This window comes from Haliaeetus albicilla, chromosome 10, assembly GCF_947461875.1.
Source record: "Haliaeetus albicilla chromosome 10, bHalAlb1.1, whole genome shotgun sequence".
Taxonomy (NCBI): Eukaryota; Metazoa; Chordata; class Aves; order Accipitriformes; family Accipitridae; genus Haliaeetus; species Haliaeetus albicilla.
Window position 1 is genome coordinate 20,604,738 of NC_091492.1, and position 23,515 is coordinate 20,628,252.

At 40.2% G+C, this 23,515-nt stretch overlaps 2 protein-coding genes across 3 annotated transcripts in view; one reads left to right on the plus strand and one right to left on the minus strand.

Moving 5' to 3' along the window:
• Positions 1 to 11: 11 nt before the first annotated feature.
• Positions 12 to 6,065, plus strand: SLC7A6OS (solute carrier family 7 member 6 opposite strand). 2 transcript variants are annotated; one of them, XM_069793722.1, is made up of 5 exons: positions 12 to 215; positions 1,112 to 1,489; positions 3,381 to 3,581; positions 4,469 to 4,598; positions 5,070 to 6,065. In XM_069793722.1, exons 1-5 carry the CDS (start codon positions 57 to 59, stop codon positions 5,189 to 5,191), a joined length of 990 nt encoding a protein of 329 aa, XP_069649823.1. In that variant the 5' UTR covers positions 12 to 56; the 3' UTR covers positions 5,192 to 6,065. The 2 variants fall into 2 exon arrangements, with proteins under 2 accessions (XP_069649823.1, XP_069649824.1); XM_069793723.1 differs by having other exon boundaries at positions 14 to 215; positions 3,384 to 3,581.
• A 1,405-nt stretch (positions 6,066 to 7,470) lies between these two features.
• Positions 7,471 to 23,515, minus strand: part of SLC7A6 (solute carrier family 7 member 6) — a 33,026-nt gene continuing 16,981 nt past the window's right edge. The window contains exons 6-10 of the mRNA XM_069793721.1: positions 11,980 to 12,083; positions 10,827 to 10,923; positions 10,428 to 10,577; positions 9,531 to 9,714; positions 7,471 to 8,097 (exon numbers count right to left, since the gene is read on the minus strand). Coding sequence (XP_069649822.1) covers positions 8,018 to 8,097; positions 9,531 to 9,714; positions 10,428 to 10,577; positions 10,827 to 10,923; positions 11,980 to 12,083 — 615 coding nt within the window. The 3' untranslated portion in view covers positions 7,471 to 8,017. The remainder of the gene's footprint in view (positions 8,098 to 9,530; positions 9,715 to 10,427; positions 10,578 to 10,826; positions 10,924 to 11,979; positions 12,084 to 23,515) is intronic.

Consider the following 23,515-nt stretch of genomic DNA (forward strand, 5'->3'; position numbering starts at 1 on the left):
GGGGCAGGCGAGCCGCCGGCCGTGCCCGCCCCTTCCCGCCGTGCCGCGCGGGCGCCATGGAGGCGGCGGCGGTGCTGCGCGTCAAGCGGAAGCGCGGCGGGACGGAGCCGGCCGAGGCCCTGCTGCTCGCCTGCAAGCGGCTGCGCACGGAGTGCGGCGGCGCCCAGCCGGTGGAGAGGAGCCTCTTCAAGCTGGTGGCGACCGTGTCCTCCAAGGTACCGCGGCCGGTGTCGGGGTAGGCCGGGGCCGCGCCTCAGGCGGGCGGGGGCGGGGGCGGGAGCGGTTTGATGCGGCCGGGGCGCTTCGTCGTGCTCCCGCAGGGGCTTTGGCCAGCAGCCCGCTCTCTCCTGGTTGACGGTGGCGCTCCGCGCGCCTCTTTGCGGATCCCCCCTGGCTGCGAAGGCCTTGCTCGTAGCCGGGAGAGCAGCGTCTCGATGCGAGGTGCCGTCCTGTGCCGCTCCAGAAGGGCACGGCGGCCTCCCCTCCCCTACTCTCTGACCGGCCGGTTGCGCAGCAGCAGCGTACCCGCGAGCAGAGCAGGCTGTTAAAAGGAACGTAGCACGCAGTGACCACCGGGAAGAGCTGGGTTCAACACTGACCTTTCTGTACTTACCACAGAATAGTAAGCGAAGCCTCAGTTTCTGCTGTTTGAGGTGCTGAAGCTCATCAGCCCTACAAGGCTAACTTCCATCCACTGTACAGCCTTTTATGTTGAATAGAAGTGGTTGTTTCTGGGAACTGGCCTTTATAGGAGACTGTAAAGGATATTATGCCTTAAATTTAGGACCATCACAGTCTTCCAAAGGCATGTGGTTTTTTTGGAGGGTTATTCTGTACCACAAAGTATATTGTTTAAAAATCAAATTGAAACAGTCTTAAAATTTACAAATATCTTACACTTTTTTTTCCCCCATATCAAGAGAATATGATGATAGTTGTGTTGCTTAAAGCAGTAGTAGAAGCTACTTGAATGTTGTTAGGAACGTTGGTACCGCAGTCCTCAAATAGGAAGCACCAGTAATAGCAGTTACGAATCACTTCTAGAAAGGAGTGTGGCTTACTATGTTGATGGTGTCATTATATTCCTCCTTCTTTTTGTTCCTCTACCCAGAATGAACCAGTTCAAAAATATGTTCAAGAAGTGATCACTCGAGACAAAGCAGCTCAAAGTCTGCAACCCGCTTTAGGAAGCACTCAGCGAATCATACAGGAACTCCGCTCTTCCAAGCAAGTGAGAAGGAAGGAAAACCGTTATCGTGTGATAGCCAGCCATCGACCTAACTGTACTGAAACAGTTGCACCTGTCATAAATGGCGAGGCATCGATTGATGGTGATAGATCAGACTCTGAAGCAACGGAAGATGCTTCACAAAAGGAGAGTGGTGCTGTTGATAAGCAGTCGGACTGCTGTGGGAAATTCCAGTTGTTTGATATTGAACAAGAAGAAGAGGTGGTGGGAGACTCCAGTGTAATTGCTGCAAACCCACAGGTCAGCAAACGAACTTAGTGTAATTGAAGTACTTTGATATCACTGTTGACTGGTACATGTGGGCAGACTGACTGCTGTGGAAGTTTTTTTGCATTGTAAGTATTCCACTATTTAATAGGAGCTTTAACTAGATATTTGCAAGTTGGAATATTGTACAGGGAGTAACTTTCATGACGACTCTTAAGTGCACTGACGTTGAGACAGACAGCTGTGTGGAGTTGGCTGCTACAGGAAGGGCTTGTACCACCCCGTTTTTTCTGTGCCATGTTCTGATGTATAAATTCTCATGTTCATCTGTCAGGTGGATCTCTGAGGTTTTTTTATTAACTTCTCTAACTAGAAAAGAAAAAAATCTAATTCAATGTCTTCTCATCTACCAAGATGCCTAGGAGTGTCACTTGTAGGCAAGATTCATTAAAGGAAAAGATATTTTAGAGCCTCCCCTTCTCATTATTCCCATATAAGGTTTTACTGTATATTTTGTTTTTAGCAGAACTCTAGGTGTTTGGCAGGCTGCTTAAGCCCCTACATCCTGTTTTCATTGGTATTATGAGTTACATGTGTTTTCAGTTGGAGGAGCATCTGCTCAGTAGCTAGCATGGTTTTAAGTATGAAGAAGCTCTGCCTTCTGTGTAGGGTTGCCCTGCAGACAGAGTGTTAAGAAGATTTTGTATTAGAGACTCGTAACCATATGGAAAAGAAGGTAAGAGGGTGGTGTATGCTTTCTTTAGTAGTTCCTTCACGGTATGTAAGTACAGGTGGATGCTTTACTTATGCAGCCCATCACAGCTCTGAGGAAAACTTCAATGCTTCATGTTAAAGAAGATACCCAGGTGAGGAAGAGCCCAACCAGCTGTCATTCTTCAGTGTTTTTTGTAGGTTATTTCAGGGCTTTGCTCTCAAACTTTAATATGAACTCTTGCTTTGTATTAAGCAAGTAGCTCAAACAGATGTTTGAGATCTGTTAACTGTTACCTATCACTCTGCTGATTAGAAGAACAGAAATGAAACTGAGGTAGCATCAGAATTTTCCCCTTACTCTTTTAGAGCTAGTAGTAACCGTTGAAAGCAAGGAGTAAGCTTTGTTTTTCATTCTGTAAGTATTCAGAAGTGAATGAAAGGCTAGTGTGTAGCTGTTCCTCAGAATTACTTGAGTAGTTTGGGAGACACCACTGTGGATTGGACAAGATATTCTGAAAAGCTCTAGCAGAGAAAAACTGGCAGCAAAAACCTGCCTGTGTAGACCTTCAAGTGCAGGTCACTAAAGCAAATAAATACATTTTATTAGGAAGGAGAAAGCCTGAAGAAATTTCTTCTTGTGTTAATGTTGAAGTGAGGAAACAAAGGAAATAAAAAGTGTATCTGTAGGGCCTGTCAGCCTTTTCCTGTTAATCTGTCATATTTTCATTGTTTCTTCTGCACGCTTTGTATACTGTAGTCTGCTTGCATATTATCCATGGTACTGTATGCATGTCTTTCCTGCAGTGTTGCAAGTGTAACGCTCTACAAAGCACAGGCTGTCTTAAAACTTGTCTTTTCAACAAACATGTCATCAGAAACAGATGAACAGTTGTACAGGATAGTCATACCCCCTTCAATAGTTTCTAATGAACTTGTCCCAGAAGTTTTCTCCCATTATCTGACACAAGGCGTGGCAGCACAGTACTATGGTAATCGGAAAATTCTTTGGCGTCTTTCTGTTCTAGATTGCTAATGTTCCAAGTATCAGCATTCCAACGGGAAAGTCTTTCGGTCTAAGATTGCAGAATGTCATCCTTAGCTAGGTGTTGGCTACTGTCCACAAAGAAAACTGTTGGCTGTAACTAAAACTTCGTGTGCATGGCTTCAGTGGAAATATGCTTTTTTTTTTAATATTTTGTTTTTTCCTCAGCAGAAGACTGATCCAGATGTGATTCTCTGCAATGCAGTAGAGATGATACGTGAGCGTTTAAATGTTTCTGAAGATGGTAAAGAAGAACACCATGAGAAAGAAGATGAGTATGTTTATGACATCTACTATATGGAAACATCAGCCCCTGGTTGGATCCAAAATATCCTTTCTGTACAGCCCTATAGAGAAGAATATGAACTGGTAAGGGTGTGGGAAAACAGATCTTTCTTAAATAGAAAGGTCACAAATAAACATGCTTAAAGTCCTATCATCAAAAGTTGCCATGCCAAGAAGGATCCTTTGAGTTACTACATGTATACACAGTGACTTCTGTGTTAGGCTTTTTGTAACTGCCAGTCCTGTGTTCTGCAGGTTACTGTTGATTCAAACAAATTATGATATGACAATGAAAACTAAAGGGATAGTGCTCGGGTACTCAGAAGAATTTGTCTGGCTTCAAATTGCCAAATAAATTTTGGCACACAAATGTAAACTTAAGTAATTCACATCTTATTTGTGATTAGAAGGCAGCAATTAAAATGTAGTTGTAAATACAGTTGAGTGAAAGAAGGAGCAAGGGGACACACACCTTTTTCAATATTTGAGGACTTGACTTTAATCTTAATACAAGATACTTTCTTGTAGTAGAACTGTCCTTCAGTGACTGTGGAGTTAGGAAGTTAAATGTAAGCTTTTGTCTTTCATTGTATCGGTACTGTGATGAATAGACTTGCATATTGGGAACCTGAAGCTACTTTTTCTTTTCCTTGATCTATTACACTACTGCTGAAGTGAGCAGTATTAATTTAGACATTAACCTTAGCATTTAAATGCTGAAGTGGAACATGTAAATGCATGACTTAACTGATTTTTCACCTAAAGCAGATCACTATGTTATGGTGAATATACTGACAACACAAATCTTTCTGCAGTTTGCTTTGTGCAACTGCAGAATTATTTATGCAGGAAGTAGATAAATATCTCTTGGCTCTGTGTGATCTGTGTAGTATTGTATAGGTAGATGAAAAACCGCTTAATGCCAAGTGTCTGTATTTACAGTGAATGTTATGTTTTGTGTTGACATGCAGGTAGATGATGATCATGTTCCAGAGGAAATATATGAAGATGAAGATGATGAAAATGATGAAAATAACTGGCGTAATGATTATCCTGATGAAGACGAATTCTTACCCGAGGAAGATGGTGATGGAGAAAAAGGTATGCCTGTCATAAATACTGTTTGTTTTCATGCTGTGCACATATAAATCTCATCCTTTTTACATGCCATTTCTAAAAAAGCAACTAATTGAGCACTACTGGGGTAGTGTTCTGCTCTTATAATGGGTTAAATCTGCTTAGAAAAGGATCATCTTTCTTGGAACTACAAAGGATCTTAGTGTTTTTGCAAAGTCAAAATTAAGAACTCTATTTCAGGCTGCTGCAATTGCAAAGGATTGCTTGTTTTGAGAAGGAATAGGTGACTGGCTCCATGTGCTTGTGAAACACTGCCTGTGCTTTCTGAACTCCCCATCCCAGTGCACTCCAAGCACAATTCAAACCTCACCTAACAGAGAAGTTGTTTAGACTTTGTATTTGTTAGTTACTCAAGAAGCTTAAAATAATCTGATGAATGTAATTGTTTAACTAAAAAGAAGGGATAATTTAAAAGTGTTGATGCTCTCTCTTCAGAGTCTGAAGAGAGTTTCAGTGATGAGGACCAATGTTACAGAAGAAGAACATGGAACAAATACCGACAGGAGGTTCTACAGGAATTTGGATATGATGAGATCCAGGATTTGGATTCTGACTAACAGCCCTTTTTTGAAGATGAAATGCACACTGAAGATGAAATTCTACTGTTGTAGTAGAACTGAAAATCTAGACAACTGCTGATGGCTATTCATAAGAATGTTGAACTGGAAAAAAAAAACCAAACCACAAAAAAACCCTGGAAAACCACTTTTTGGTAAAAGTTGTGCTCATTGGGACAGTAGGAAACCAATCTTTACATGGATGAGCTTTAAGCTAAATTTTTGCCTGTCTGTCTTCTGAAACTGTTGGTGACTAGCACAGTTCACCCTAATGCTTACTGACTAGGCTTGAGTATTAGGTACTAGATTGGGATTCCAGTAAATGGGAAAATGTCTATCATCTGCGCTGTTACTATCTGAGCAGCCAACTTCAGCTGGTAGGTATTAAACAGAGGGGTATGAATATGGCCACTTGACAAGACAAATTTTCATTCCAAGTAAAGGATACTACATGCTTTAAAATAGATTTTTCTGCCCATTCTGTGATGCTGAGCTTCTTAAGGATTTTTTTTTTTTTTAAATTAAAAAAGCTGCATGGCCAAGCATTTCTATCTGTACTGACAGTACCTCCACATTATATATGGAGGTGCTGTTGGCAGCAGCCCTTCTGGTCATGACTAATGTGTCAGGTTTCACAAGAAGATCAACATGTCTGCTGTGATAGCAAGTGGAAGTCCTAGAAAAAGGCAGTCTGTCCCAGTGCTTTCTACTGTATTTGTTCCTAAGTTTCAAGTTACTTTCTTTATGAGTGTTTGAGCATTTAAATGCCTTGAACTGTCCACTTTATTGCTGGATCACTCTACAATAGTAATTTTACTATGGGAGCAGAACAATATATGTGCATTTAAAATGTAAATAAAGAATTTTTGGCTAAGTTTTCTTTACTCATTTAAAGATCATATGAGTTGATACAGCTGAAGCCATCTCATCATTTTAACTTGCATTCATTCATCTTTAAAACAATTATTTAATCTTGCCTGTTTGGACACACAAAGTATTGCAGCACTCTCCCACTTGAGTCTGTAAAAAATAGCTAATAGGGTGTTAGGTCAGTGTCATTCATGTGCTGTAGGTTGCAGCAGTGACTTTAGGTCAGTTAGTTCTGGCTGATGATGTCAAGGTAGTGGAGGAAAAATGGTTTTTTTCCTTCATTTCACAGAAAGGTTAATTTGGCTGTTAACCTATACCACAACCCTAGCCTGTTAAAGCTATGTTTGCCCACTGGACAGATGTCTCAATTTAGATGGTGAATTCATTCTAATCATATGCAAGATTAAAAAGCTGTATTATAATAGCTAAATGCTAATTTTCATTAAATACTGAAAAGACCCTCTATGTTTACATGCCAACTGTGCACAGAGTTCCTCAGCTAGCATTAACTATCTTAAATCCCAATGCTGCTTCATAAAAGTAGCCCAAGGCTCCATTTTATGTTAATCTTCACCATCTACTACCATTTGCCATTACATATAGCTTTTTGTTTAAGATGGATAACCTGGGTCAGGGAGTCAGTGCAAGAATCCAAATATTCTCACTATTATTCAAGTGGCTGCTACAAATGTGGTGCAGCATTTGAAGTGTGCATCGCTTCAGCCATAATCTTGTGATTACAAGATTTAGTTCAACTTAAAAGCACAAAAAACCCGCACCTGTCGACAAACTCAGGTCAACTGAGGTAAACATTCTGAACTAAGATAAAAATTCCAGGTATGTTTTTGAAGTATATCTCATTCTGCTAGCCGAACAGGCTGGCTTCATATTACCTTTTGTTGCACCAAAATTCAGTATCAAAGTGTCCTGATGTTAGGCTTACAGCTTTAGAATTACAAATAGTACTAATTCCTATTTTCTCTCCCTGCTACTTAGCTTTCAAGATACAGTTGCTGCCACAGAACTTTTGCTATAGAAGAAAAAAAGAAAGTGGTTTGTTCTCTGAGTTTTTGGATGGTCATTTTCTAGTGAACAGCACTGAAATTTAGAAAGGGAATTTTCTGACTGTTGAGGTAACACTGCTAGTGTGTTCCCTGAAATAGTTCAGAAACAAATGCTTACAAGCTTCAAACTGAACATTTTAATTTTGGAAGTTTCATAAAGCCTATCAGAAGTTGACCATGTACTAACAAGCTAACAGTAAAGAATCATCAAATGTTAATCAAATCTTTAGTGCCAGGGTGCTTTGTTGATTAAATCCTTGCCACAGTCAGATACCACATTTCCACACAGCGTATGGAATAAAATATCTTTATCTTTAAGGGAGAAAGGTTGGTTCAGTCTTTAAATAATGTAGCACACCTTTATTCATTCTTCTGCTAATAATGACAAATTAGGTAGTTCGTTGTGACCAGTTGTCTTCTGGGATAAGAACTGATAGCACAGCAAATCATTTCATGCAAACATCCATCAGAATTAAGCTGGAAATGACTTTTGGTCTTTTGAGTTAAAATGGTTTTCAGTCTAACTTAAAAATGCATTACTTCACCGCCTGGTTCTGCAGAAATCTAATTTGATCCATTAGCTCTTACCATTTTAATACCAATTCTGAAGAAGGAACAGTATTGACGCATAGCTTGTGTGCCTGAAATGAGTAGGTAATCATTATCCAATGAAAACATGCCCCGAAAATATGCCACAGTTTAGGAGGGTGATGCGAGGGCACAATCTACATGGGAATCCGACTGCAAGTAAGTACTTTTTCAGTGTTTCTGAAAGACCACTGGAAACCGTTTTCTTGTTTTTTCCAGTTCCATCTCTTCCCTTTTGTTGTCATAATTGCTTTATCCTCCCTCCTGTTTCTTGTAATGGCTTTGAAATTTAGTTGGATTTGATTTATAACTTCTTTTCTTCATTTGTGTCCATCTCTGTTAAAACACAGTAACAGAGCAGCTGCATGTTTCGTGTGACTGCACCTGCATAGGAAATTGGAGATAAATCAGAAGAATAGCCACCTAATCTCAACTCTAATTACACAACATGCATCTGACTAATGAAAGTTAGTTGTCAAGAATGCTGCCTCTTCTCTTAAGGCTCCCCTTCTCTTAAGGGAAACAAATGATAAAAGTTAATACAAAAAGTGTCTTCCACTCATTTTTTTTAAACAGATAATGTTTAAAACTTTTGTTGATATCCTAGGGTGTTTTTTCTTTTAGGTATCCTGCCAAGTAACTGAAGTAAAATCTTTTTTCTCTGTAATTAAGAGTGTAAATATGTAGAATAAAAAAAATAAATAGCACACAGCAAAGTGACAAGATTACTGAGTATTCACATATTCACTAGCAGCTGCAGCATCACATCCTGGTACATTCTAAGATTATGCCATAAACCTTCCTTTCCACATCCCTTATCATGGTTTTCTCACATACATGACAATAGTGCACTGCTGAAGAAAAATGTATAATTTAACTGCAGCAATTTAATAGAAGGCAAAATTCCATCTGTGACTGACATAAAATCTATCCATCTTCAAACAACTGATTCAGTAAAGCAAGACAGTTAGCTTGCATTACCAAGAATGTCCAGCCCTTTTACAGTCATCAACCTTGCTTAAGAAAAAGATTTTTCATGTGCTTGATTAAAGAGAAATGTATAAAAACTGAGGACAAAATCTGTAGAAAGTGGATGGTCTTTTAAATATACAGTAAATAAAATCTGGGTGTAAAAACATATGTATAAAATTGATATAGCTCTTTACTGGGTCTGGCTGGGATGCAGTTACCATTCTTCATAGCAGCCCATATGGTGCTGTGTTTTGGATTTGTGGCTCAAACAGGGTTGGTGTGTTACACTGATGTTTTGGCTATTGCTGAACAGTGTTTGCATAGTATCAAGGCTGGGGTTTTTTTCTTCCCACTCTGCTCTCCTTGCAACCAGCAGGATGGGGATGGGCAGGAAGTTCAGAGGGGAGATGGCCAGAACAGCTGACCCAAACTAGGCAAAGGGATATTTCATGCCATATAATGTCATGCTCAGCAATAAAAACGGGTAGCAGAAGAAGTGCGTGCATGTGTAAGCGTGTCTTCCAAGGTGGCTGTTTCTTGGAGACTGGGTGCGCATCAGTCTGCTTGTGGGAGGTGGTAAGTGATTGCCTTTGCAGCAGTGGGTTTTTTTCCCCCTCTTTCCTTCACTTACTAAACTGTCTTTATCTTGACCAACGAATCTTCTCACCTTTGTTCTTCCTATTCTCTCCCTCATCCTGCTGGGGGTGCTGGTGAGAGAGCAGCTCTGTGGGTACTTAGCTGCTGGCTGGGGTCAGCTGACCATAACCCTTTTCATCAACATACCGAGATTCACTTATTTAATTTTCCGCTGTCCTAACATCATCTCCATCTACAAAGAAACTTACCTAAAATCTTGTTGATAAACTGAGGTCTCCTTGATGCAGGTAAATAGACTCCCAAGAAAAAGACTGGAATTCCAGATAGAGCAATGGCGATTCCAATCAATGAATTTATAGTGTCACTATAGAGTGGCACTACCACCAGAAATACTGTACATATACAGAATATTATTGGGAAAGCCACACTCAGCTGCAGACAGAAAACCAGAACAGAATGTTATTGAAATACTCGTTCTCTACAGTTACAAACATTTTGGTGATGTTTGGAAACTTCTCCCTCTCAAGCCCACTTTGTGAAATTATCTGCTCTTCCTCTTATACATCTGGCTATTTGGAACCATAAGCAAATTGCAGAATTACTCTTGAACAGAACTGCTGCTAAAAATTGCAAAAGTAATCAACTATGGTAATTCTGCTGTGTTGAAAGAAATTGTATACCAGCATGAAGTGTTTTTTCGACAAATCCAATGAAACTCAGGAAACAAGAATGACTTTTTCATGTAGAGTAGCAAAGTATGAGAAGATGATAAGAGGATCAGATATTGAACTGAAATACCATCAGCACTAAATGTGGTCCACATCAACAGAATTAATTAAGCATTCCTAATTAGAGATTTCTAATCCAAGAAAAAAGGCTAACTACTATGTTAGCCTATTGAGACATTCTCCAGTTGACAGAGAGAAGGGATACTGATTGAACTAACGTACAATAAAAGAACATACTATTACAACAATCACTTATTATAGAGCAGACAAGCTAGCTTTCATGGTACAATATGAAACGGAAGCCATGTTTTATGTCCTAATCAATTTGTAACCTTTAGACATAATACATATGGTCGAGATTTTAGATGGTACTTTTACAATATGTGGAATTTTAAACAATTCTTTAATAAGTATTACCTTAAGAGGCCTGGGTCGATCTGGTTCCTTCCAACGTAGATATAATTGCCCAGCAATAGACAGACCAACAAAAAACCAGTAACTGAAACTGAAGTAATTAATAAGCTTGAAGACATCTTCCACAGCCAGGTAAATAAGGGTCATAGCACACTGTCAGAAAAGAATAAGAGAGATGAATAGCAGAAGTTTGAAACATATTGTTTATGCTGCTTTTGCCTTAAAGTAACACCTTATACTCCTTGGTGTTTGGCATGATTTTATGCCTCAAAAATCACTCTCAGAAATCACTGTGATCACAGCAAATCTGAAGCACTCTCTTGTGATTTTTTTAAAGCTTTCCTCTAAATAATTCATATAGTCAGTTCTGAAGAGCTGAAAAGAGAAATAATAATAACTTACGTTGAAGAGCAGTGCTGGCACAGGTGTGAACCTCCCTATGTGGATCATAGACAACAGATCAGGAAGGTGACCTTCTCGAGATCCTACAAAAAATAGCCTGGGGAAAAAAAAATAGTCAGGAAACAGATGTGGAGGCCACAGGTGAGAGAGAATGTATTACAGAAAAAGAACAATACCAGCCAAAATAAGTATTTACACCACTGAATTTCTATCCTTTAAACTGGAACATGGATTCAACGCTTCATATAAAGATGTACTGCACAACAACCATTAAAAGATATATAAGCTTTTAGAAACATGCTGTTAACATCCATTTTTAAAAAACAATCCTCCAGGTAAAACAGAAAACATCTACAGTAACTGAAATAAATTTCTATTGTTCTAAAAATTCTAAAAGCTAACGCTGAAAACATTCCAGCTTATAGCAGAACAGTTTTAATGCCAACCAGAAGAGATTGCCAGGTCTCTAAAAAGAGGTCACTCAACCACATGCTCAAAAAACAAACACACATTATTTTATTATCAACTGCAAATTGTTCTATATTGACTACTTCACCAGATCATGTTCATATTTGTTCTCAGTATAGAGGCATTGTGCATACATTCAATGGACAGGAAGGATCTTAAAATGCCTGAATAAATCTATTTAAAACTTTCACTAGACAAATCCACAATCAGTGCTCAGAGGAAAGCTTCTATACTGTATCCTAAGTTTTCTGACTGCAGCTTAATAGCAATAACAACTTTTAAAACTTTTTACTTGAAAAAACCCTTAAAGATACTGATTTTAAAAAGTCAGTAAGTTTTCAGTAAATATATCTGAAAAGAACTTGCTAGAATTATTGTATCAAGTAAAATGGAAGAACATTCAATCCAAATAACCAGAAGGCCTGACGACTCACCACACAGACAACATTCATTTGATCTTTAATTGTACCCTGCATACAGTTAGGAATGCTTTAGGGAAGTAAGGCAGCGTTAAGGGTGTATGTACACACACACAGAGGTTTATTTAGGTCTGTAATTTTATTGTGGCTATTCACTATAGGTTTGATTACAAAAGTATTTTTGCCACTCTCATAATAGATGAGCATAACAGTCACATGTAAAAATACTTAAGAACATTTGTCAAACAGAAAGTGATATGCACTACCTTGATGATGCTAGAATTGAAGCATTAAGTCCACCAAAACAAGAAAAGGCTACTGCAATGGGAATTGTCCAGCTGAAGATACCAAATACCTGGTCAGCAAACGTCTGATGAAAGGGAAAAGAAAAAGGAAACATGAAAATATCTGCAACAAAGTATACGTAAAACAATGACATCAAAGCTTTTGTAGTAAGTTGGTATGGAAAAATAGTAATATAGTAAGGACAATCCATAACGCAGCACAAAGAAGCACACAGCTTTTTTATTTATTCATGGATTCTAAATAAGCACAAACTTCTTCAGCCAAGCACCTGAACTCACATCTTCTGCTCACAAAAATAATGCTCACAAAGGAAAACAAAATGTTTTTAGAATTTTCTCACCAATCCTGATATATTTTATCTAACTGAACTACAGAACTCAAGTGTAACATAGTGACTACAGAGAATAAAGGACAAAAATATTATGTATCTAACAATGGAAGTGCTATATTGCAGATGATAAACATAGCCACCATCATGCCTACTGTTTATAGACATTGGGAATCTATTTTATTTTCCTTCTTTTTAAATTTCCTAAGCAACATCTTTTTTTTCCTTTAGCTCCACGAGCAGGGCCTCTGGGCTCTACTCTCACAACATGGCAAATGACAGAGCAAGTATCTTACTAGCAGTCATTTGTTAATGTTGCTAGACAATACTACAGGCAAACTGTGGTGACCTTCCACGATAAGGCTCTGAAACCAAGAAGCCAGGAGCATCAAAGTTTCACAGCAAGTGGTAAGAGTAGTCAATTGCCAGTGATCTGGGACCTATAATGAAAATGGGTATTAATTTGCAAGATACTATCCTGGTCAATTCTGTTCAGCCTCCTGGATGAAAAAAAGGCAGAGAGACTTAGAATATCAGACGAAATGTTTGAAAAACCAAGAAATTTATTACATGAATACTGACAGCTATTCTAAATCCCATCTCAGTCTGAGCACTGTACATGTCTGAACATTAGCATGTTTGGAGTTAAGCAGAAATCCGCTCATGCTGTGTTCAGAGGATGTGGATGGAAGCCTTCCTATCCCAATTCTACCTACTGCTAGCTAAATTACTTCCACGATTTCTTTTACAGAAGCAAACTAACAGTCATGGTAGCAAAAGGATCATGTGTACATTAGACAGCACGAGATCATTATTTATAAAAACAGAAAGGTACATACTTATGTATAAGTGGTATTCAAACAAACCACAAAGATTTTGTGGGTATTAGAACATTTTACAACTCAGCAGGTAGCAGTAATCTAAACCTTATTAGGAACCTTTCTCTAAATCACCTTCTTAGCTCTCTCTTGCTTTTATCAATTTCAAGATCCTCAGACATAAAAAGCATATATTCTAGTACAGCTTTGTGCGGGTCTGTCTTTTCCTTTACAAAAATTTTCTTCAGTTTTTAATATTTTAGTATTTTGAAACACCTCCCCCTTGACCTTCCCTTTAAACTACTGGTCTTCATCATAACATTTATGAGCTAACGAGTTCAGCCAAAGTGCATTAACATTCAGAACTGGCCTTTGTTTGTAGCTTATAAAGTTATCTGGATTTAACAGTGGTCAAATTTTTATTTAATTACTCCAGGAACAAGATCACCAAGAGCAGTGCATTATGATCCATTTTCTGAATGTTTTTGTAAGTCAAAAAAGCCTAAATGACTTAATACAGATTTTTTTTTTTTTGTGAAATGAGTGATTGATTTTCATGAGGCAAAACCCTGCATATAACATCAATCTTTAAACCATAAAATGCAGAAAAATTTACTGACATAAAACAAAGCTTGGCTAGTTAAAGTTTCCTGTTCTTTGTCTGGGTTGACAAAATGCTTTGTTCAGCACGTTATCCAGGCTAAGGTTCAGAATCCAACTCTGCTTAGCTGTATACTATCATCTACACTAAAAAGCAAAATTTATTCCATCCTTTTGTGTAATTTAGTTGAGCCTCAGCAAAGGCAGATAGGATTTCCTGCTGCTAAGGGACAATGCAATAGCTTACAATCACTTCAATGGGAACCTTGCCAAAAGGTTCAAAGTCAATGCATCAACTGTGTTAGTCACCCTGATTCTTACTAAAGCACCTCTCCTCCTGAGCTCCTTTAGTTTATATGTATTAGCATAGCTTCCCTCAAAATGGAGCTTCAACACAGGGGCGGAAAAATGCACACACACAGATTCCCACAGAAATTATAAAAATTAACACGAGGGAAGTATCAAAGAACTTATCCATGTATGAATTCTATTTCATGCTGGAATCAGAACATCAATTTAGCAAAAGACCATGCCATAAGAAATGTGTTCTGCATACCATGGCTTTACCCATTTTCAGTCAATTGAAACTGCATAAGCAAATAATAATTTACATTATTGTATATAAAAGATTTCTGCTGCTCAAGAATAAATAATTACTAGAACCCACTTTGCTTCTCTCAGATTCTTATTGGATCTAAATGCAGCTCTGAGAAACCTGGTCTCCCAAAGCAGAATGTAAATCATAATGATCCAGTGAACAAATTAAGACAACTTCTCCAGAACAAGTAAGAATGAGGACAAGATGAAAATCCTAATAGGCGATTGTTGTAATATTTTAAAGGATGATTTAAACCTGGACTGCTGATTGCCAAAGCCAAACAGCAAGTGAAATAACTAGACACCAAACTTAAAACACTAGAGGATTTTTTTTTAATATACAAAGCTAAGATACAGAACTCACTCAACAAGATGTTAAGACAATTAAGATGTTTAGTAAGGTTGCCTAAAGGATAAGCACTTAGATAAGTAATATTAACAGCTAAAGTTAAAGAAGAGAGAGAAAACATATGAATGTAATCTTATGCTGCAGGATGCAAATTAGCTAATATGTCATTTGGAGAAACTTTCTCCCCCAAAATGCACGTTGGCATTTGTTCTTTGCAAGCATTTCGCATTTCCTTTTGAAACATTTAGTAATGGGCCAGTGTAGAATAACAGATGTGGGACTAACTCAAAGGCCGTTTCTATCCTGTAACGTGTATCCAATCTTTCTAAGATATGCTAATGTTGTTTCACACATCCTGGAAAACAGCAATCACTCATATGAGCAGTAAAAACCACAAAGACTTAACACAAACCTATGGTATCACTGACACAAATTATACACAGATCAAGACGTTATAGACTCTACGTATTCTGGATGCAAGCTATATGATGTATAACAACCGCTGATCTAGCTCAAAGCCTAAATAATTAATTTCCCTAGATCTGTATGAGTCAGACTCTTTAAAAGAGAGAATAACCTAGTGACAGCCTTTACCAAACACTGTCATTTCCAATGTACTTTTTAATGTTGTAGTTGGGATTCCTGAGTGAGCAAAGGGTGGAGCATTAACTTCAAGAGCTTTACTTTTCCCTAAGTGAGGTAATGGAAAAAAGTATTTTAACTGAGAATGATCTAAAAAGTTCAGCTTGGTTTACCAAGTAGACCTGCCTGCAAAACGATCTTTCAGCAAAACAAAGTTGAAAGGTACCTGAAGTTTGGCTAAACTTTTTAGTGATATTAACTAGCTTAACATGACAAGTATAGACCCACCTGCCTTTATGCAGGCGTTTTCTGACAGGGTTTCACCCTTATTTATAATATAAAAAATCAGCCAAGTTCATGTATTACTATTCAGACAAAAAACACACTTCTATACTTCAGAGTACATATTTATAAATCCTTCCACACTCCCATTTTAACAGATGCCAAGAAATGTCTTCTCCAAAGCTAAGCTATACTCTCTTGTGAACAATGACAAAACCAAAGATGTCTACAGTTTCTTGCAGAAAGTGTTACTGAAGTGTATGTAAGTAAAAGTGGGCACAATAAGCATTCAACTGTATGCATATGTCAGAGGGTTATTTTCCAGAAGAAAGAAGGGCAGAGAAAAGTACAAAAAGCAATCAAGTTATCAAGCACATACACCACGTGCACTGTACCAAGAGAAAAAAAAAGGGGAAGGGAGAAGAGTTAGTGGCCTCTTTCTGCTAAAACTGCAATTGTACAATCATGGATCCTCCACAAATAAGCTAGACCTGGGCTCTGAACTGAGCACCTGACCAATTTCACTTTAACTACCCCTACTCCCGGGAACAGTGAAGTGCATGTATAAAAACAAATGAGCTGGCAACAGGGGAAAGAATGGAGCATTCGCAAGGGTATGCGGAGGATGACAGAGGAGCCTACCTGGAGGCAGCTATAGCAGAAGCATTTAGTCCACCATAACGGGAGAAAGCCACCACTATGGGGATGGATTTCTTCTCAGGTTTCTTCTGAGAAAGTCTAAAGAGCAAGAAGGATTAAGAGATTAAATTGTCATCTCTGCTATAGTCTAAAAAGTCCTGTACTCCAGACTTGAACTATAACTGCTTCTAACAGCTAGGAAACAGTAAGAGAATTCAGTGGCTGATAACAGCACTTGCAGTTACAGATAAAGTCCTTTTATGCCCTCCCATCCATTGGACATGTAAGATATACATATATATATATACATGCACACTGTAGAAAGACATGCACCTGGAATTGTTCCCCTTAGTTCTGACTTTTTTTCCCAAACCATCAACAGGGAATCATAATGAAGGAAGAAGCTTCCAGTCATGCACTTCTCAGCTGAACTGTCCTTATTTCATCATGACTAAAATGTTAAGTTACTCTGAGAAGAATGGTCAAAAACTGAATTACAGCTTTGTTTCGAGACATGAATGACTGATTTAACTACATTTTATTTTTATCTTGGGTGAGTTTCATCTCATGATCATCTCGTAACTTGTGAATGTGTATTGGTTTTATGTGGCAAGGTTTTGGTAGCGGGGGGGGTTACAGGGGTGGCTCCTGTAAGAAGCTGCTGGAAGCTTCCCCTGTGTTCGAGAGAGAGCGAGCCTATACCAGCTGGCTCTAAGACGGACCCGCCGCCGGCCAAGGCCGAGCCAATCAGTGATAGTGGTAACGCCTCTGTGATAACATTTTTAAGAAGGAAAAAAAAGTTGGGACGCGGAAAACAGCCACCGGAGAGAGGAGTGAGAACATGTAAGAGAAACAAGCCTGCGGACACCAAGGTCAGTGCAGAAGGAGGGGGAGGAGATGCTCCAGGCGCCGGAGCGAAGATTCCCCTGCAGCCCGTGGTGAAGACCCTGGTGAGGCAGGCTGTCCCCCTGCAGTCCAGGGAGGTCCATGGTGGGGCAGATATCCACCTGCAGCCCGTGGAGGACCCCACGCCGGAGCAGGTGGGTTCCTGAAGGAGGCTGTGACCCCGTGGGAACCCTGCGCTGGAGCAGGTTCCTGGCAGGACCTGCGGATCTGTGGAGAGAGGAGCCCACGGAGCAGGTTTTCTGGCAGGACTTGTGACCCCGTGGGGGACCCACGCTGGAGCAGTCTGTGCCTGAAGGACTGCACACCGTGGAAAGGACCCATGCTGGAGCAGTTCGTGAAGAACTGCAGCCCGTGGGAATGGCCCACGTTGGAGAAAGTTCGTGGAGGACTGTCTCCCGTGGGTGGGACCCCACGTTGGAGCAGGGGAAGAGTGTGACGAGCCCTCGCCCTGAGGAGGTGAAGCGGCAGAAAATAACATGTGATGACCGTAAACCCCATCCCTGTCCCCCTTGTGCCGCTGGGGGGGCTTGGTGGAGAAATCCGGGAGTGAAGTTGTGCCCGTGCAGAAGGGAGGGGTGGAGGGAAGGTGTTCTGAGATTTCGTTTTATTTCTCATTTACCTTACTCTGGCTGATTTGTAATAAAAAGTGAGCTAATTTTCCCTAAGCTGAGTCTGTTTTGCCCGTGATGGTAATTAGTGAATGATCTCTCCTGTCCTTATCTCGACCCGCAAGCTTTTTGTTATATTTTTCTCTCCCCTGTCCAGCTGAGGATGGGGGAGTGATAGAACGGCTTTGGTGGGCGCCTGGCGTCCAGCCAGGGTCAACCCATCACAGTCTTTTTGGTGGAGAATGCGGGCAGTGTGAGGAATTTGAGATAAGGATAGTAATTGAGAGAGGTGACGGGCAAAACATGGACTGAACGCAGCTAGAGAGTTAAGAGCTGCTTGATGAGTGGGGAAATTTTATTGTTGTAATTGTGGTGAAGGGACAAGGGGTGGAATGTGTGTAAATTGTCCACTTTTTGTCGGTTTTGTGATGATATTATTTTGATTTTGGTGTGGGGGATTCTTTTTGTTAATGTGAGTGAAGATTTTGTGTGATGAATGTAGATTTTAATGATATTTCTTAAAAATGTGATACACAGAGGCGAGGGGTGGAATGTATTGGTTTTATGTGGCAAGGTTTTGGTAGCGGGGGGGGTTACAGGGGTGGCTCCTGTAAGAAGCTGCTGGAAGCTTCCCCTGTGTTCGAGAGAGAGCGAGCCTATACCAGCTGGCTCTAAGACGGACCCGCCGCCGGCCAAGGCCGAGCCAATCAGTGATAGTGGTAACGCCTCTGTGATAACATTTTTAAGAAGGAAAAAAAAAAGTTGGGACGCGGAAAACAGCCACCGGAGAGAGGAGTGAGAACATGTAAGAGAAACAAGCCTGCGGACACCAAGGTCAGTGCAGAAGGAGGGGGAGGAGATGCTCCAGGCGCCGGAGCGAAGATTCCCCTGCAGCCCGTGGTGAAGACCCTGGTGAGGCAGGCTGTCCCCCTGCAGTCCAGGGAGGTCCATGGTGGGGCAGATATCCACCTGCAGCCCGTGGAGGACCCCACGCCGGAGCAGGTGGGTTCCTGAAGGAGGCTGTGACCCCGTGGGAACCCTGCGCTGGAGCAGGTTCCTGGCAGGACCTGCGGATCTGTGGAGAGAGGAGCCCACGGAGCAGGTTTTCTGGCAGGACTTGTGACCCCGTGGGGGACCCACGCTGGAGCAGTCTGTGCCTGAAGGACTGCACACCGTGGAAAGGACCCATGCTGGAGCAGTTCGTGAAGAACTGCAGCCCGTGGGAATGGCCCACGTTGGAGAAAGTTCGTGGAGGACTGTCTCCCGTGGGTGGGACCCCACGTTGGAGCAGGGGAAGAGTGTGACGAGCCCTCGCCCTGAGGAGGTGAAGCGGCAGAAAATAACATGTGATGACCGTAAACCCCATCCCTGTCCCCCTTGTGCCGCTGGGGGGGCTTGGTGGAGAAATCCGGGAGTGAAGTTGTGCCCGTGCAGAAGGGAGGGGTGGAGGGAAGGTGTTCTGAGATTTCGTTTTATTTCTCATTTACCTTACTCTGGCTGATTTGTAATAAAAAGTGAGCTAATTTTCCCTAAGCTGAGTCTGTTTTGCCCGTGATGGTAATTAGTGAATGATCTCTCCTGTCCTTATCTCGACCCGCAAGCTTTTTGTTATATTTTTCTCTCCCCTGTCCAGCTGAGGATGGGGGAGTGATAGAACGGCTTTGGTGGGCGCCTGGCGTCCAGCCAGGGTCAACCCATCACAGAATGGTTTGCAAGAACACTTTTTTGTCCTTTTAAAGATCCAAACAGTTCTATACAAACAGGTTGAACTAAAAGCAGCAGGAATTGGCCCGCATAAAGAGCTGCCACGACAAAATACACAGGATACTGCCTCACACCCAGTAATTCAGGCACACAGATGATTAGAAAGATCCACATTTATGTTACAAATCACAAGATGAGTACCGTTTCATCACACTTAGCTGCACACAAAAAGTGCACTTAGAGGCACACAAAAAATGTCAGACTACACTGAGAGCATATGGAGCTGCGAGCACATGCTAGGCTGGCAAAGCACTAAACAGTATTGATCAGGTGGATAAATGCAAAGAGAATGTAGCCTAACATGAATAAGAAAGTTACACAAAACTATACCCAAATATTATGAGGTGTTTCCATTAGCAAGGCTTAAAAGGCAACTACAGAGCATCTTTGTGTAGCTCATTTCAAGATCCTATCGCACATGCGAGCTTTTTCCAGGCTTAGTTCTATAACATTCTTACCCTGAAAGTGATATAGAGCCGTAAGGAAATTAATGTATATAAGCAATCTGACTAGTATCTTGGAAGTGCAATTAATTCTGCTTTTACTTCTCTCCTGAGGCAGAGTATAAATACATTCCCAAATTGCAGGAAGATTTGGCAGTCAGAACTACAGTCTGTTTTCTCAATTTTTAGCTTCTCAGGCCTTTAAGGAGCTACCTCCTAAAGGAAACAAAGAAACTCTGATTTATGGCAATCAGGAAGCCACACATGCAAAAAAGCCACTGAGCAGATGAAGTTTTCTTCCACTGCCATAGATTAAATTTGTCAAGATACTGTATGACATCTGTTCAGTTTGACCAAATTAGATTTAACATCACATATATTAAAGAAAGGAAAGAGAGTGCACATCAACTGAAAACAGAGTAAGAAAATTGTGAAGGTGCAAAAGAAGGCAATTTATATGTTTGGGTTTCCTGTAATTCTTGTGTCAACCACCATTCTGTTGATTGATTCTACTCAAACAGACCTAATTCTGTCCTTGTATTATTGGCAATGCCTTTTCTTGGAGAAAAAGGTACCAGTGCAGTGCAACGTCCAGCATGAAATTCTCTCTTCATATTTAGGTCACTCAATACAATCTTATGGTAAGAGAAACAAGCACTACTCTACTGCATTAATATATTGCATGTCTACTGCATGTAACATGTCTCTTCTGCATGGCCCACGTTAAGATTACAGATGCCAGCTCCAAGAGTAAAACAGTTTTGTTCACGGAGGTGCTGAAGATATTTCACCTAAATCTTCTCAGGTGTTTGTACTGTTCTTAGCATTTTTAATAGCTAGCTGTAGAATAACGGTTCAATGTTTTCCAAAGTCTCCTACATTTCTCATATTGAAAATATTATGTCGCACTGTTTCAAGTTCTGGCTCAGCTTTTCAGCTTGGCCTCCAAAGCCAGAGAACTTCTACATAACTGGCAACAGGAGTGCTGTATTGATAGTGAATTACAGCTACCTCCAAGAAAGAAGGCAAATGACGTACTAAACAGCTCTCTTCTAAAAAGAACTGCCTGTCCCTATGAAGAGTTCTTCATTATAAGGTACAGAATGTGCATTTCATCCAAAGGAACCTTACTGGGAGGTGCCAGGGCAAGCAAAGAAGGTGGACATGACACTGGCAGCCAAAGACAAGCAAATTTTCATCTTCAGAAAAGAAGCAAATGACTGGCCAAATGAAGGAAGAGAAGTAATACCTAAAAGGTCTAAGAGTAATTTAAGAATTTCTGGCTGAATTCAGTTAGAAGAAAGAGACTCATCATTTGCTAAACTACACACCAAAGAAGAATAAAACAGCTAAAACACACAGCCTCCCATATTCCTGGTTCATTGAGGGAGAGGGCATGTCGAAGTGAAGTAAGTCTGCCCTAGAATACAAGTACACCAGGGTAAATTGGATCGATCAGTGCTAGACTCACAAGATGGTATTCAAAGATGCAACTGAAGTTGTCATCTTTATCCCCAATCTACCAAGAAAGCTGTACAGCTCCAAGAAAAATGACAGCCGGCTATGCAGGCCAACCAACTATTTGCTTCAACCAGGAATCATTTTTAGTTTGTCCAAGAAGAAGTAAGCTGCCAAATATTACCTGTTGTATGAACTCAATCAAAACATCCCAGACATGACCAAACACAGGAAGCAGCTAACAGGCTATGCACTGGCAGCCAGTACGTTCTTTCCTGTTAGAAGATGAAGCAGCCCAAAAAGTGCTTGTGGAGCCAGCTGCCCTCTTCACAAACAAAAAATACAATGGTGCTCTCAGATGAAAAAAAAAAATAGTTGTTCAGTGACAGAGGAAGAGGAGAGAAAATTTCTGCTTTTATTTATTTCTTTTAAGTGTGTTTGTGCTACAGAGTAACTGCTTCACATGCAAAAACCAATAAGGGTTGTGATGGTTTGCCTAAGGAGGTAAAACAGAAGTCAACTGTGAAACTGACAGGAATCTTTGAAAAAGGAAGTGATTTTTACATGATCAGCAACCATCTGAAGAGCATTTGCAGAACTTCTAAGCTAGCTGTTGCTGTATTGTTTAAATTACATCAACAAAAAAGAGCTTAAAAAAATTAGTTTCTTAGCCCCAACACTGAGACTATACCATAATGAAGCTAATACTAAAGTAAAAGAAGGACATTTTATCATTTTTTTTCTGAATCATCCCTTGTTCACCACCCAGCCACCAAGAAAAACAGTATGCAAGGTAATGTGCAAAGATACACTATTACTAGTATTTCTTTTACATACAACTTTTACTCCCATAATTTAGAAACTGGAAATAGCTTTCCTCCCGCTTTCTAGCTCGAAGCCTCTTGACTGAAATGAATAGGAGAAAGCTACTCCATTCCTTCCCAAAATAGCAACAAGGAAAGATTAAATTTAACTGCTGCTTTACTACACAAAAGACTCTAAAATGCAGCAATATTATTACCATGTTTCTTTAAAAAATCATTACTGTAATTTTCACCCTAAAACTACATAAAGCACAATAAGGAAACTACAGCAATCTGTATCATATATCACATGTAGAATATGTGAGCAGATCAACGTGGCTCATTTTCAGCAGATTAGTTTTTTGAATGGCTTAATTCTCATGTCCTTTCTTCATTCATCCACTGACCACAATGCCCTAAGTCTTCTAAAAGATTCCACTGAGGATAAAATTCTCTTCCACCACCCAGAGAAATTTCACCATGAAGATTTTTACATTTCTGTATTATAGGAGGGTTTTCAAATACAGACCATTACAGTCATTAGCTCTTTTTTTTCTTCCTATTCACTAGAAAACTATGGGTGCATTATGAGTGTTTTAATTTGAACTGCAAGTGCACCTTTGAAGCAACTCTCCCCAATATTGCCACTTAATGCTTTTTGGTTCACACTGTTTAACATCACAGCTAAAGGGAGCTTGCCTTTTAGAAGAGGCTAAATCGGAAGATGAACTTCAAGAGCGTACCTACTGCACTCCCCTACTGCAATCCAACCACACATAAGCATTCAGTCCACAGGACCTCATTAGAGGTAGTCCAAAGTAAAATACCCCTGAAGTATGAATAGTGTGCATGTCAGGTCCTCAGTGTCAACTGTTCCACTCTACTGACATCCTTCCAGAGGTCCACACTACTTGCTCACGTATTAGTAGATCAAGCCTAAAGCTGGTTTCATAAAACTGGGTAATTAAATTCATATCAGCAATGAGTGATGTATTAGGTATTAAACTTCAGCTGCACTTTCACCTTATCATTCTAAAAGGCATATAAGTAGTGGCAATCAGAAGACCATTGTTTGCAAGCCGGTGAGACATCTCAGCAAAGATGAGCAGATAGAACATTAGTTAAGCTTTTAAGTGCAAGTACTTGGCAATCCTGAGACCTAGTGAAAAAGCACAGTTCTAGACTTCCAAAGTCATTCATTCGGTTAAGTTCCATTAAAACTAGCACAAAACATAAATCCCCTAATAACTCTGGAAATCACAAACATATTTTTTCATTCTTATCCTGGTCACCCAGTATCTCTGCATGCAATTAGATTG